Source organism: Sus scrofa, chromosome 15, assembly GCF_054392235.1.
Source record: "Sus scrofa isolate SSC_HxYL_T2T_F1_AM1 chromosome 15, Sscrofa_HxYL_maternal_Yorkshire_Landrace_v2.0, whole genome shotgun sequence".
NCBI lineage: Eukaryota > Metazoa > Chordata > Mammalia > Artiodactyla > Suidae > Sus > Sus scrofa.
In genome coordinates this window covers 69,173,982-69,186,421 of record NC_139397.1, presented here as the reverse complement: position 1 = coordinate 69,186,421, position 12,440 = coordinate 69,173,982, and the positions used below count along the sequence as shown (strand labels likewise).

General features: G+C 40.7%; 1 protein-coding gene across 1 annotated transcript; it reads left to right on the top strand.

Moving 5' to 3' along the window:
- The first annotated feature begins 927 nt into the window (after positions 1–927).
- Positions 928–11,953, top strand: LEPROTL1 (leptin receptor overlapping transcript like 1). The gene is made up of 4 exons (XM_021076343.2): positions 928–1,045; positions 6,293–6,368; positions 8,638–8,824; positions 9,643–11,953. The coding sequence occupies exons 1-4, from the start codon at positions 1,030–1,032 to the stop codon at positions 9,757–9,759; spliced, it is 396 nt and encodes a 131-aa protein (XP_020932002.1). The 5' UTR covers positions 928–1,029; the 3' UTR covers positions 9,760–11,953.
- The last annotated feature ends 487 nt before the right edge of the window (positions 11,954–12,440 follow it).

Sequence of the window (12,440 nt, the reverse complement as noted above, 5' to 3'; positions counted from 1 at the left end):
CAGGCTCCCACAGTTGGCCGCCAAAGCTCACCGCTGGCCCGCCCAGGCAGACACTATCCCCTCCCCTTGATGCCTTTCCCTTTGACTCCTAGTTACACACCTGGTCATCCCCCTGTAGTCCCTTCCTCAGGGAAATCTCTTCTGATCTAACTCAAAGACTTTAATAGGACTATCTACCGATTTTCCTAGCAATTATCATCGTTGCAATTTTACGCTTTTTTGAGTCATTCTCTCACCAAACCGCAAGTTCCTTAAGGGTAGAAGTCATACCTAGTTTTGCACACCTCGGTGCCCACCCCTATTCCCCACACATAGTAAATGTTCGATTTCTAGGATGACTTAAATAATTGTATTTGTACCTCTGCTTTCACCTTTTTTGCTTAGCTCTGTTACTACCAAAAACCGATTCTCACAGACTCCCAAGAGCTCAGATTTGTATTAAATCCACCTGTTACTGGGTCCCGCCGCTCCTATCTCCGGAGGTGGGTCCCATCAGAACGCTAGCTCTGTGTCGGAAATCGAGGAGCTGCATGCAGACCAGTTAACTGGCCTTATTGTTCCTTTATCACAAGATGAGGAAGAGAGAGAACTGGTTGGGCTTTGAAGAGCAAAAGGATCCCCCAAATGCCTCCCAAAGGACAATGGTCACTCTCGCTCCCTTCTCCTCCAAAGGATGTAGGGGGTTGCGGGAAGCACGATGGGGGCTCCAGAACAGAGCTTCCCTGACACTGCACGGAACACCGCCTAGCAGTCTCCACCACCCCGGAACCCGGGCGGCGGCGGCGGCGGGAAGCCTCAAAGGGCAGCGACCGCGCAGGAGCGGAGGCGCGGAAGGAGGGGTCGGCCCGACCGCCCCCACCCCGGCGCGCCCCCCACACCCCCGCGCCCCCGCGCGAGCGCGAGCCGGCGGCGGAAGTGCTGTGTCGCGCACTTCCGGGTGTTGTCTGGACGCCGTCGCCGCGAGTCTCCGGTCTCCCCGCAGCTGCTGCCGCCGCCTGGGGTCCCGGAGGCAGGAGCGACGTCACCGCCATGGCCGGCATCAAAGGTGGGCCTGGGGCGTTGGGCGCTGGAGGGCTGGGCTGCCGCCTCGAGGGATGTCGAGAGGAGCCCACACGGGCCCCGCACGCCGCCTCCCGGGGCCGGGCGCGCGCCGCGGAGTCCCTGCTCTGGTTGCCGACCCCCGCCCCCCCGCCTTGGAGCCGAGGCGGGCACTGTGGCCTCGGGGCAAGGACGACGGGGTCGGAGGCTTCCCGGGCAGCCCCCACTTTTTGCTGAGCTCGGCAGCCTCGTTCCCACCACTCGCCCCCCGCCCGGAGAATGAAGTGGCTTCGGGGTGTTGGAGTCCCGCAACCGCTCGGGCCATAACATGCGTTTTGCAGAGTTCGCATCCGAGAGCGAGGCGGGCTGAGTGTGGTTTCGAGGGGGATGAGGTCGCTAGAGATGCCAGTGGTGGAAAATCAGTGTCATTTCCCAGTTAAAGGCACAAGTGTGGTCTTCGCTGAGTCGAACTGAGTCCCCCAGAAATGCCCTGGAAGGACTCAGGGATGCTTCTTTCCCAAACCTTGGCCATCACATCCACTTGCACTCGGAGTTTTATGCTCCGAAAACGGATGCATTTTGATTTGTGGTGTTGGTCTGAGAGGTTAGACCCTGTGGGCGACCCCAAAGGCCCCTGTTCCCTGCCCTCTCCACAGTTGCACGTCGAGGCTTTTCACGTTTCGAAGTTTTTATTCAGTTGGGTTTTTTATTCTAAGGTAAAAGTTCTGTTTTTACCAAAACTTAATAAAAAAGTACTCATTTATTCGCATATTCCCTTTAGAGATACGGAATGTTGCATTCTTTCCAACTCTGGTAGTTTTGTTGGCGTGGTTAGAAGCACATACCATTAACAGTGTTTTTAACTTAATTCTTGACAACTAGTTACATTGATTTCCTGACCTGCGGCTTTGTAGAAGAGGCAGGCAAGCAGGAAGTGAAGAATTTTAATAGCGGTGTTTTTCTCTATTTTTTTTTCCATTTTCTTTATGGAGAATTTTGTTGAGCTTCTTCCCCAGTCACATTTTTACTGTTTATTAATTTGTAACATCTGAAAACATTTCGTTTCCCAGAAAACATTGTCAGTTGAGCACCTGAGGTACTTTTCAGTCTCCTTTTGAACTATAATAGACCTTTTAAAATCCTTATGTGAAAGATAGTTATGGTAGAATGCTGTGCTTTATAGGATGTTGACAATTTCCCAGGTTTTCTCCATTTCTTTACTGTCAGTAAATATAGGGGTCTCTCTCTTGGGAAAATAACTTTGTAATTGTGGACCTTGAAAAATATTAATCACCTGAAAGTGTCTCAAATGGAATTGTACTTACACTTTTGGTTTCAGTAAGATTTTCTGATTGTTACCACTGTTTATCAGGATGTTTTCTTCCAGTTGGCTCATCTTTATATTAGGTGGGAGTGTTATCATTGAATTCGTGACTTATTTCTTAAACCATTGGCCTGTTACTCTGTTAAATACTGGATTTTTCTGGTCATTCTCAAGTTAGGGAATTGGTCCCTTCTCCTAATCTCTTTGTAATGGTGGAACCAGCACCTAGTTGATCTCTTGAGAGTTTTGGTAATTGGGCTGTTCCATCCCTAGCCTTCAGGCTTTGGGAGGAGAAACCAGACTCTTAAGTTTTGCCTTCTGAATGTTGCATCACTCAATTACAGTATAAAATTTTGCCTTGTTGATGGGTCATCTAGGACAACCATTTATACACAAATGATGAAGTTTGTATATAAATCAGCCTAGTTGCTGATTTTATAAGATTGGAGAAACTTTACAACTTTTGAGAACACTTTTGAGCAGTCTGTTTAGCTCCTCTGGCATTTATCTCATCCTATATGACAAGGAGTTAGATGTCACATAAAATTATTTTTGATACCTGACTCGTACCTCATTTTAGTTTCTTGATTTTTTTTTTTAAGAAAATTATCTTCAGTTACTTTTTAGGAGTGTACTCAAAGAATTTAGACTCTTTTTTGACGATAAGAACTTAAGTAATTGTTCTGTCATAGAACCTAGTTAACCTCAGCGAGCAAGTCCTAAGGCTATTTATCTCTTGGCCAAGATAATCACAGATCTGATATGCCTTTTGAGATTTTTAAGCCCAATTTAACCTTTTTTTTTTTTTTTTTTTTTTTTCAGTCTCCTCTGTCCAGAGGGCAAATTTTGCTTGTATGCAGCTCTCCCTCTTATTTCTCATTTGTTTCCATATGGGAACAAAATAAGCCTACCAAATTTTTTCATCACAAGATACAGATAACAGCAGTCACTTCCCAGAAAGCAAAGTTACTTTTTACTTTTTACTAAACTTTGTTCTGGGTACTTTTATTGCCTATTGAGATATATATATGATTCTTTAAAATAAGGTTTTATTCCACCAGAATTCACACACAATTGTCACAAAAAACGAATGACTTCTGAATAAGAGCCTAAGTATCTGTTTATAAAGAATAGTAGCTTTAGGAGTTCCCACTGTGGTGCAGCAGAAACAAATCCATCTAGTATCCATGATAATGTGGGTTTGATGACTTGCTCAATGGGTCAGGGATCAGGCATTGCCACCCTGAGCTGTGGTGTAGGTCACAGACGAAGCTTGGATCCTGCACTGCTGTGGCTGTGGTGTAGGCCGGCAGCTGCAGCTCCAATTTGATACTTAGCCTGGAAACTTCCATATGCTGTGAGTGCGGCCCTAAAAAGCAAAATAAAAGAATAGTAGCTTTAGTGTGTGGGGCTTTGAGACATCCATTTTCTCTGTTTCCTTCAAGATTCTAAGATATGTTCTGGATAAATGGCTTTCGAATAAATAAGACATTATTATAGTGATGAATTTAGCTGTTTAGCAGTTACATCTCAAAAAGTGGAGGTGGTTTTTTACTTCTTTTGTATGTCTTGTAACAAGTATACATAGTGTTCAGAGAAGTGTTTGTATTTTTTACCTAGTCCAGCACTTACAGAAGAAAGAACTGACACTAAGAGAACTTAGTTGGTCAGCTCGTAAGTGGCTGGTGGGAGCTGGGACCCAGGGCCTCCTGACTCTCCATTAGGTGCTGTTTCTGTTCTGCTACATTGGGTTCTCCTCTCTTTATTTTCATCTCCCTCTCTCTTCTCTTTCATTCCTTTCCTTCATTCTGCAAATATTTATTATTGAGTGTTAAAAGCTAAAGCCTGAGCATCAACCACAGAAAACCTTTTTCCCTGCTCTTGTGATGCGAACAGCTTTAGAAGGAAAGCCAAATAGAAATAAATCAGTGTAACATCACAGCTGTGATCGATGAGTACAGGGGAGGCGTGCAGAGAAAGAGTATCCGCACAGGCCTATGCCTCAGCCTGGAATGTTCCCCCAGATAGCCACATAATTGATTCACATCTTCATTTCATATAGGTCTTGGAAGTCGCCTCCTCAGAGGTGTCTTCCTGGCCACTGTGTCTAGAGTAGCACTCCCACCCCCTTACTCGAAAAAATTCATAGCGTTTGACATTTATTTGCTTACTTTTTTAAAATCCCTTTATTCTTCAACCACAACTAAGCTCCATGAGAGCTGGAGCTTTGATTTCTTTTCATTGCTCTGCCTCCAGTGTCAGAAACGGTGTGTGACACATTTTAGGTGCTTAATAGATATTTGCTGAATGAATGAATAAACGTAAATAGGGAGAATTGGTTTAGTCAGGGGGGTTGGGAAATTTTCACTGAGAAAGAAGGGCCTGGGCTGAGATCTGAAGGAAAAATAGTTCTTGGTGGAAAGAGGCAAGGACTGGGACAAGAATGCAAGCTCTGTGAAGGAGATACAGCCTGGCCTTGTTTATTAACATGTCCCCATCACCCTTATGCTTTCTGTAGATGTTTCTTGCATGAAAGGAGGGAATGGAAATGTGCTTGAGGTAGAAGGGACAGCATATGTAAAGGCCCTGTGGGTGAGGGAGCCGGCCGATTTCCAGGGAAAGGAAGGGGACTGGTGCAGCTTCAGGGCTGAGACCAAGGGCTGCCAGCGTGGGGTGAGGTGTGTCCTCACAAGGCATCAGGACCAGCTTATGAGAACCTGTCTTGAACCAGACAAAACAAATGGTAAAGTCAGTATTTTTCTCACTGTTTACATCACATTTCCTTGTAAACCTGAGGTTCCTCATCTGCCATAAATTAAAGTACAAGTGTTTCTTTTTCTTTTCTGTGCGTAACTGATAATATAATGGCATTAAGGCCTAAGTGAATGTGTTCAGGGTTGACACGACCTACATCAGTGATCTGAATGAAAACTAAATCTGCCTGGCTCCCATGTCAGTGAATGTCCTTGATTATGACCATTTTAATTCGGAGAAGTGTATCAGTAGTACTGAGCAGTATTTAACTCCTTTAGTGTTAATTTTGGTTTGTATATGTTGGATTTTGTCTCGGTAACTTGTTGACTTTCAACAGCTCTTCTGAGTTTTAACATTTCTGTTAAAGCTAACAGACTGCATCTTTTTTTTTTTTTTTTTTTTTTTTTAAAGATCTAGGTTGTTCTCTTAGCCACTGTAGTTGCAGAAATATAGGTTATATGGAACTCAAAGATGAATTGATTATTTATTTCTTTGCTTAATTATAGGTCATTGATTAATTATGCATATTCAAGAAGGTTGTTTCTGCTTGCTGATACATATGAAAACACTTTATAATATAACACTTTGTGTAGGTTTGTGTGGGTGTGACTTTAGAAACTATATTTCATCTATAGAATGCATCACTTGTGATAATGTCTTAAAATAGTGATACCACAGAGGGATTATTCCTATTATCCTGAACATTTTCTAATGTGTAGGAACTTAAGAAACCCAACTATAGTTTTGCGAACTATTTAAAGATCTGTAGCAACAGTAATTGATTGAGATTATTGACTACAGATATCCTTGGACACCCTTTCATCTGTGCAAGTTGGGGGTGTACGTGCAAGAAGCAGGAGCTGATCAGGAGAGGTTTTCCCCTAGACGAAGCTTCTCAAGTCCAGTAAAGCTGACTGCAAGAAGTCAGGGCTTTGAAAATCAATATTGCTTTCTTTTTCTTTGAAGATGCCACAAAGGACTAATTCTGAAACCGGATAACATCAGCTTTTGACTTACTTTCAATACATTTTGTTTTTTTCATTTGTTTTGTTTTGTCTTTGCTTCTGGGATCCCAGGTAATGTTCAGACTGTGAATAGTAATATTAATTAAAAATTGTATTAGTTTAATTTTCTTGATATTTCTGTTTGACTTTTTATCGTTTACTTTATTTGCAGCTTTGATTAGTTTGTCCTTTGGAGGAGCAATTGGGCTGATGTTTTTGATGCTTGGATGTGCCCTTCCAATATACAAGTATGTAACATTTTTGTCTTTTTGAGTGTTTAAGCATAATTTTTTTTACTGAAATAGAAGTAATCCTGAGAAATGGTCATTTACCAAGGACAAACTTTAAGTCTTCACCTAAAATTTGTTTGTAAAAATTTTAGGACAGCAGTGTACAAAAAAGCCTTTGGCTATTGTTCCTTGACTACTGCTAAGTCCTTAATGGCAGAATAACTGTGAGCAGAGTTAAGAGCAACTGACAAAGAAAAAAAAGTCATGTAAACACTTACTATCCTTAGGACAGAAAGAACTTTTAAAAATTAGTAGGATAAATTATTAAGAAAAATATAGACAATTCAATAGGAAAATAAACAACAGATACGGGAAAAAGCACATTAAAATATACTCAGCCTCACTCAAAATTAAATGAAATCCATTAGCAAAGATAAAAGATAAGGCCAAATAAGAATTGTCATGTACTATGGGTAGAAGTTTACATAGGTACAATTCTGGGAAGCTGGTTTACAGCTAGCTCTCAAAATGTATGTTTTATTTGAAGCAGCCATTCCACTTCTTACAATTACTCATACAAATATACTTGCAGATGTTAGCAAAGATGTGTAGTTGGGGGAGAGTATGGATGTTCATGGTAGCCTTGTTTATAATAACAACAACAACAAACCCTGAAAGCATTCTGAAAGTCTGTCAAAAGAAAAATGGTAAATTCTAGTTCATCTGTTAGTGGAAATACTAGGCAATTTTGAAAAGAATGAGGAGGAGTTCCCTTGGAGTGCAGTGGGTTAAGTATCTGGCATTATCACTGCAGCAACTTGGGTCATTGCTGTGGCATGGGTTCTATCCCAGTCCAGGAACTTCCACATGCTGGAGGCATGCCAAAAGCTGAATGAAGAAGAGCTGTGTTTGCTAATATGTGGAACAGGATATATTGTTAAATGAAAAAGTGCAGTGATTCATTCACATTTTTACAGTTTATCTATGTGGAAATACGGAAAGATCCACATCAGTAGGAGAGTAGGAAGGAGAAAGCAGGCAAGGCACAGGCAACCTTGATTTTTCACTTTTTGTGCCTTTGTATTTTTGGTATGCTTTTCCCCTTCTTTCCATTTTTTATTCTTAAAATATTTAGGAAAAGATTTTTAGAAAAAAAAGAAAGATAAATCTTGCTTATCATGAGCCCTAAGTGCAAGTAAATCTCCATTATGATGTTTATTTTATTTTATGGCAGTTTTAAAAGCTATCTCTCTCTCTTTCTTTTTCTTTTTTCTTTTTTTTGTCTTTTAGGGCCACGTCTGCAGCATATGCGAGTTCCCACACTAAGGGTCAAATCAGAACTGCGACCCACACCACATCTCATAGCAGTGCCAGATCCTTAACCTGATGAGCAAACCTCCTGGTTCCTAGTCAGATTCCTAGTTAACTACTGAGTCACGATGGGAATTCCTTTTTTCTATATTTTGATTTCAATATTTTGGGAGTTCCTAAGTGACCTAAGAAAAGTTTGGGGGATATTCCAGTTTCAGACTAAGGCAAGATATTAGAAGTCAAGGGCATGAATCTTGAATTTTAAAAACTACTGAATTAGGAGTTCCCGTCGTGGCGCAGTGGTTAACGAATCCGACTAGGAACCATGAGGTTGCGGGTTCGGTCCCTGCCCTTGCTCAGTGGGTTAACGATCCGGCGTTGCCGTGAGCTGTGGTGTAGGTTGCAGACGCGGCTCGGATCCTGCGTTGCTGTGGCTCTGGCGTAGGCCGGTGGCTACAGCTCCGATTCAACCCCTAGCCTGGGAACCTCCATATGCCGCGGGAGCGGCCCAAAGAAATAGCAAAAAAAAAAAGACAAAAAAAAAAAAAAAAACTACTGAATTAATAATCCCACTTTTCATATGCCTTTTTACTTATAACCCAAAATGAAAAAATTCCTTTTTACTCTGGGTTTTGATTCCAACTGTTACAGTTCATAAAGCATTTTCTTATAATTTAAGGAATATTTACTCATTGTATCATAATTAATTTTAAAAATACTATGACTCTAATTGTTTCTCTTTTCAGTGCTCGGATTATAGCTTTTCTTTCTTTTCTTTTTTTCTGGCTGTGCCCATGGCATGTGAAAGTTCCAGGGCCAGGGGTCAAACCTGTGCCAAGCCATTGCAGTGACAATGCCAGTTCCTTAACCTGCTGCACCATGAGGAAACTCCCTATGTCATATTTTATACCTTGCAGTATGTAGGAAAATGACAAAGATAGCAAAAACTTACATTAATTTATTTTTCTTTTTTTAGCCAATACTGGCCCCTCTTTGTTCTGTTTTTTTATATCCTTTCACCTATTCCATACTGCATAGCAAGAAGATTAGTGGATGATACAGACGCTATGAGTAATGCCTGTAAGGAACTTGCCATATTTCTTACAACAGGCATTGTGGTCTCAGCTTTTGGACTCCCTATTGTATTTGCCAGAGCACACCTGGTAAGTGAAAGCATTTTTCTACACAGGATTTTACATCAGACTGGGTCGAGTTTCTCTCAGAAAAAAAGGTTTTTGTTAAATGACATGAAAAAGAGACCAGGGACATAGGAGCCTAGAGAATAAGAGCTAAAAATCTTAACTCTTGTTGTTAACTGATGAAAATATTGGGGAGCATTAGCAGCAAGAGTTGGCTTGCCAATACTTCGATCTCAACCAGTGCCAGACATCCCACAGGGCTGCCCTGTGCAGCTTAAAACATGGAAGGCTGGAGATCTTGTGTTTTCTGCAGGTGGGAGAGTAGAAGGGGCCTCCCGGACTCCCCAGGCAGATTCACTCCTCCGCCTCTGGGGAGATAGAGACTGCAGAGAGGACAGGCTTGGCACCCTTGCACCTGAAGAGGGCAATTACTCCCCTGCCTCTTTAAAAGAATGTCCCCAAGTGTGTCTGCATCTCTGATACTTTAAATTGAATCTGCTCTCTAGATAAAAATTTTTAGATTCACTAAGGAAGAGTTGGAACAGATTGATCTGTAAACAGAAAATTGTGGAGTTCTACACTGCCTCCTCATAGGCCGGAAGCAAGCTTGCTTTTGAATAATTATTCATCTTTCATGACTCTCTGTCTCTTTAAAGGAACTGGAGCTAGACAAGAACAGCAATGTAGAAGTACCATTAAGTGTTCTGCAGTGTCAGAGTTATCACTACAAGTCCCATTTGTTTTGGATCATGATTGGAATACAGCTAGAGCCTTGATTCGCTCTTCATTTCTTTGTTGTTTTTCCTGTCTATTAACTGAGCATTTCTGTCTAATGTCCACAGATTGAGTGGGGAGCTTGTGCACTTGTCCTCACAGGAAACACAGTCATCTTTGCAACTATCCTGGGTTTTTTCTTGGTCTTTGGAAGCAACGATGACTTCAGCTGGCAGCAGTGGTGAAAGGAGTTACTGAACTATTGTCACAGGGACTTCCTGTCATTTCTCAGCCGACAGTGCACACGGGAGATGGGGCGGTGATGCTGAGCAGTGCAGCAGGCCTCCCGGGGGCATTTCAGGTGCTCCCGGCTCACTTGCATTGTAAGCATACTATTTTCAGAGACTTGCTGAAGGATTAAAAGGATTTTCTCTTTTGGAAAAGCTTGACTGATTTCACACTTATCTCTAGTATGCTTTCTGTGGTGTCCTGCTGAATTTAAATATTTATGTGTTTTCCCTGTTCAGTTTTTGTTTAATCAATATACAATGTTAAACATTATTTAAATGTAATAACCACATTTGCATTGGTTGGGAATTAGAGTTCTGCTGGCTGTTACTGGGTTAAAGTTGTTTATTTTTTCCTTAAAATTATTTAACTTCCATGCCTACACAAAGTTATAAAAATAATATTTTTTCAATCAGTCAGGTTGACATCACTCCCAATTTTATGTAAACATGCAGACCATTAGCATACCTTATAGACTCTTTTCTCAGTGCAAATATAGCTGCATTGATACCTCACAGGGGCCAAATATTAATGCAGTGCCCTCCATAAGGGGTTGCTGGTTTTGCCAGAAAGCAGGTGTTTTGTGAATTGAAAATTATTTTACAGAATTGCTACAGAGGAGTGCTTTTATTCTCAATTGTTAGAAGAATTTATTGTTAAAGGTAGGGTGTGAAAACAGATGTTTGAGATATGGTTTTTATTTATGTTTATTATAGTTAAAGTAGAGTGAGTTGCATTGTGGGAAGAAACAGCATTGGAATTCTGTTTTTTGAATCCTGTTTCTATTTATAAGTGAAATTTTTAATCTTCTTTCAGCCTTTAATGTCTTATGTGAGTAAAGGGACACATGGGACTACTACTGACGTGGCAAAGTTGTATGTTTGCATCCTACATAGAAAGTCTTTCCCTGCTTCCTCTTTTTAACTTATTTTATACATTGTATATATTGAGTAAAATAACTTTTCCGGTATGATTTAATAACACGTTAAATTAGAGGTGCTTAATGCACCTGGAAGGTGATTGCTACACCATACATTCAGAGTACCCCTGCCTTCAAGGCCTTGACGTGATTAACACGTCATTCATGTATTAATAGCTCAAGATTTAGACCATGTCATTGTACTTCTTATTCCCTAAGGTTATATCGTAATGTAATTTTAAAAAATTTAAGACACGTTTCTTGTATACCTCTCAGCTGTGTTGATTTTTACTTTCACCCTCATAGATCTGCTGTTTCCTTTTATAAATGGCCTTGATTGTGTGAATTAATGCAGAATAGCCAAATTCAGCTGCATAGCAGCTTCAGACACAAACCTGACCAAAAAATTCCCAGTAACCAGGCATGATCAAATTGTAGTGGTCGTCTGCATCTCACAATTATCAGTGCTTTTTTCAGAAGCTAGTTATACAGATGTTCAAGGTGGCCTGATGGTATTTTGTTAAGGACATTTGTTTGTATGTTTGTTTGGTGTACTTACATCAATAGTTTTGCCTTCAGACAAAACTGAGTAATCATGACAAGCTATCTTTCGTTGTTTTATAAAGTTGATTTCTCCAAAAATGGGAACAAAGTATGAGTTTGTTCAGCTTTTTACTAAAGATGTCTGAATGCCACAGGTTTTATTGCCTAACCCAGGTAGCTACTTTTAGCTGTGAGATAGGAAGCAGCATGACATGCCTGCACGTGGCCAGCACCATTACACACAGGCTGAAAATGGCTCACGGTATGACCCTGTGGTAGATTTGAAGAGCAAGGGCCAGGTCCATGTGGACTAGGCAGCTGGTAACACAGTTGGGAACTCAGTGCCTGTGATCTACTCAGTTTTGTTGAATTTTTTGTTTTTGCCGAAAGTACATTTTCTGGTCCTTCCCCATTTTCTGTTCTAGAATGTCAGTGCAGGGCACTGCTACTGTTTTATTTACTTGGCCATAGATTCTTTTTCTAACAGCTGCGTATTCTTCCTGTATACTAATCGCACTGGCAGCATTGTGTCCCTGACCTTGCACACTAGCTTGACATAGTGCTGTCTCCGATTTCTAGGCTAGTTACTTAAGGTATGAATTTTCCATAGAATGTGCACTGATCCTGCATTGCCATTCTTCTATGGAAAGAAAACTTTTGATGATGAAACAATAAAGATTTTAAATATCTGTTTTAGTTTGTGGGTGTTTTTGAAATGAAAATATACAACACACTTCAGTTCCTGAAGTGTATTATCCCATAATGTGATATAAAGCAAGGGTGATGTTAGATATAAGGTTAGACTTGCAGAAGTTTCACTTCCAAAATAAAATTGAAGCCATAGTAATAAATAAAACGAAGCCCTAGGCTATTATAGTAAAAGGATTGATAATCTCAGGGAGTAGAATTTTTACCTAACCTTTTATAAAATCAGCCATGGAAGGTCTTGTTGACATAAAAAAACTACTGGCCATCTAAAGTCAAGGTTGTGTTATACTTGTTCTTAAAGTTTCAGAACCTTTTTTATGACTACATGTTATTTATAATTATTCATCAGAGCATTTTGCTTTTTGCAAACATTTCAAACAGTTTAAGGAAAAAAAAAGCGTCTGTGTGGTATACTATAAACAGAGAAAACTACTATTCTCCTTTATCAAACATGAATCTTTTCCTAAA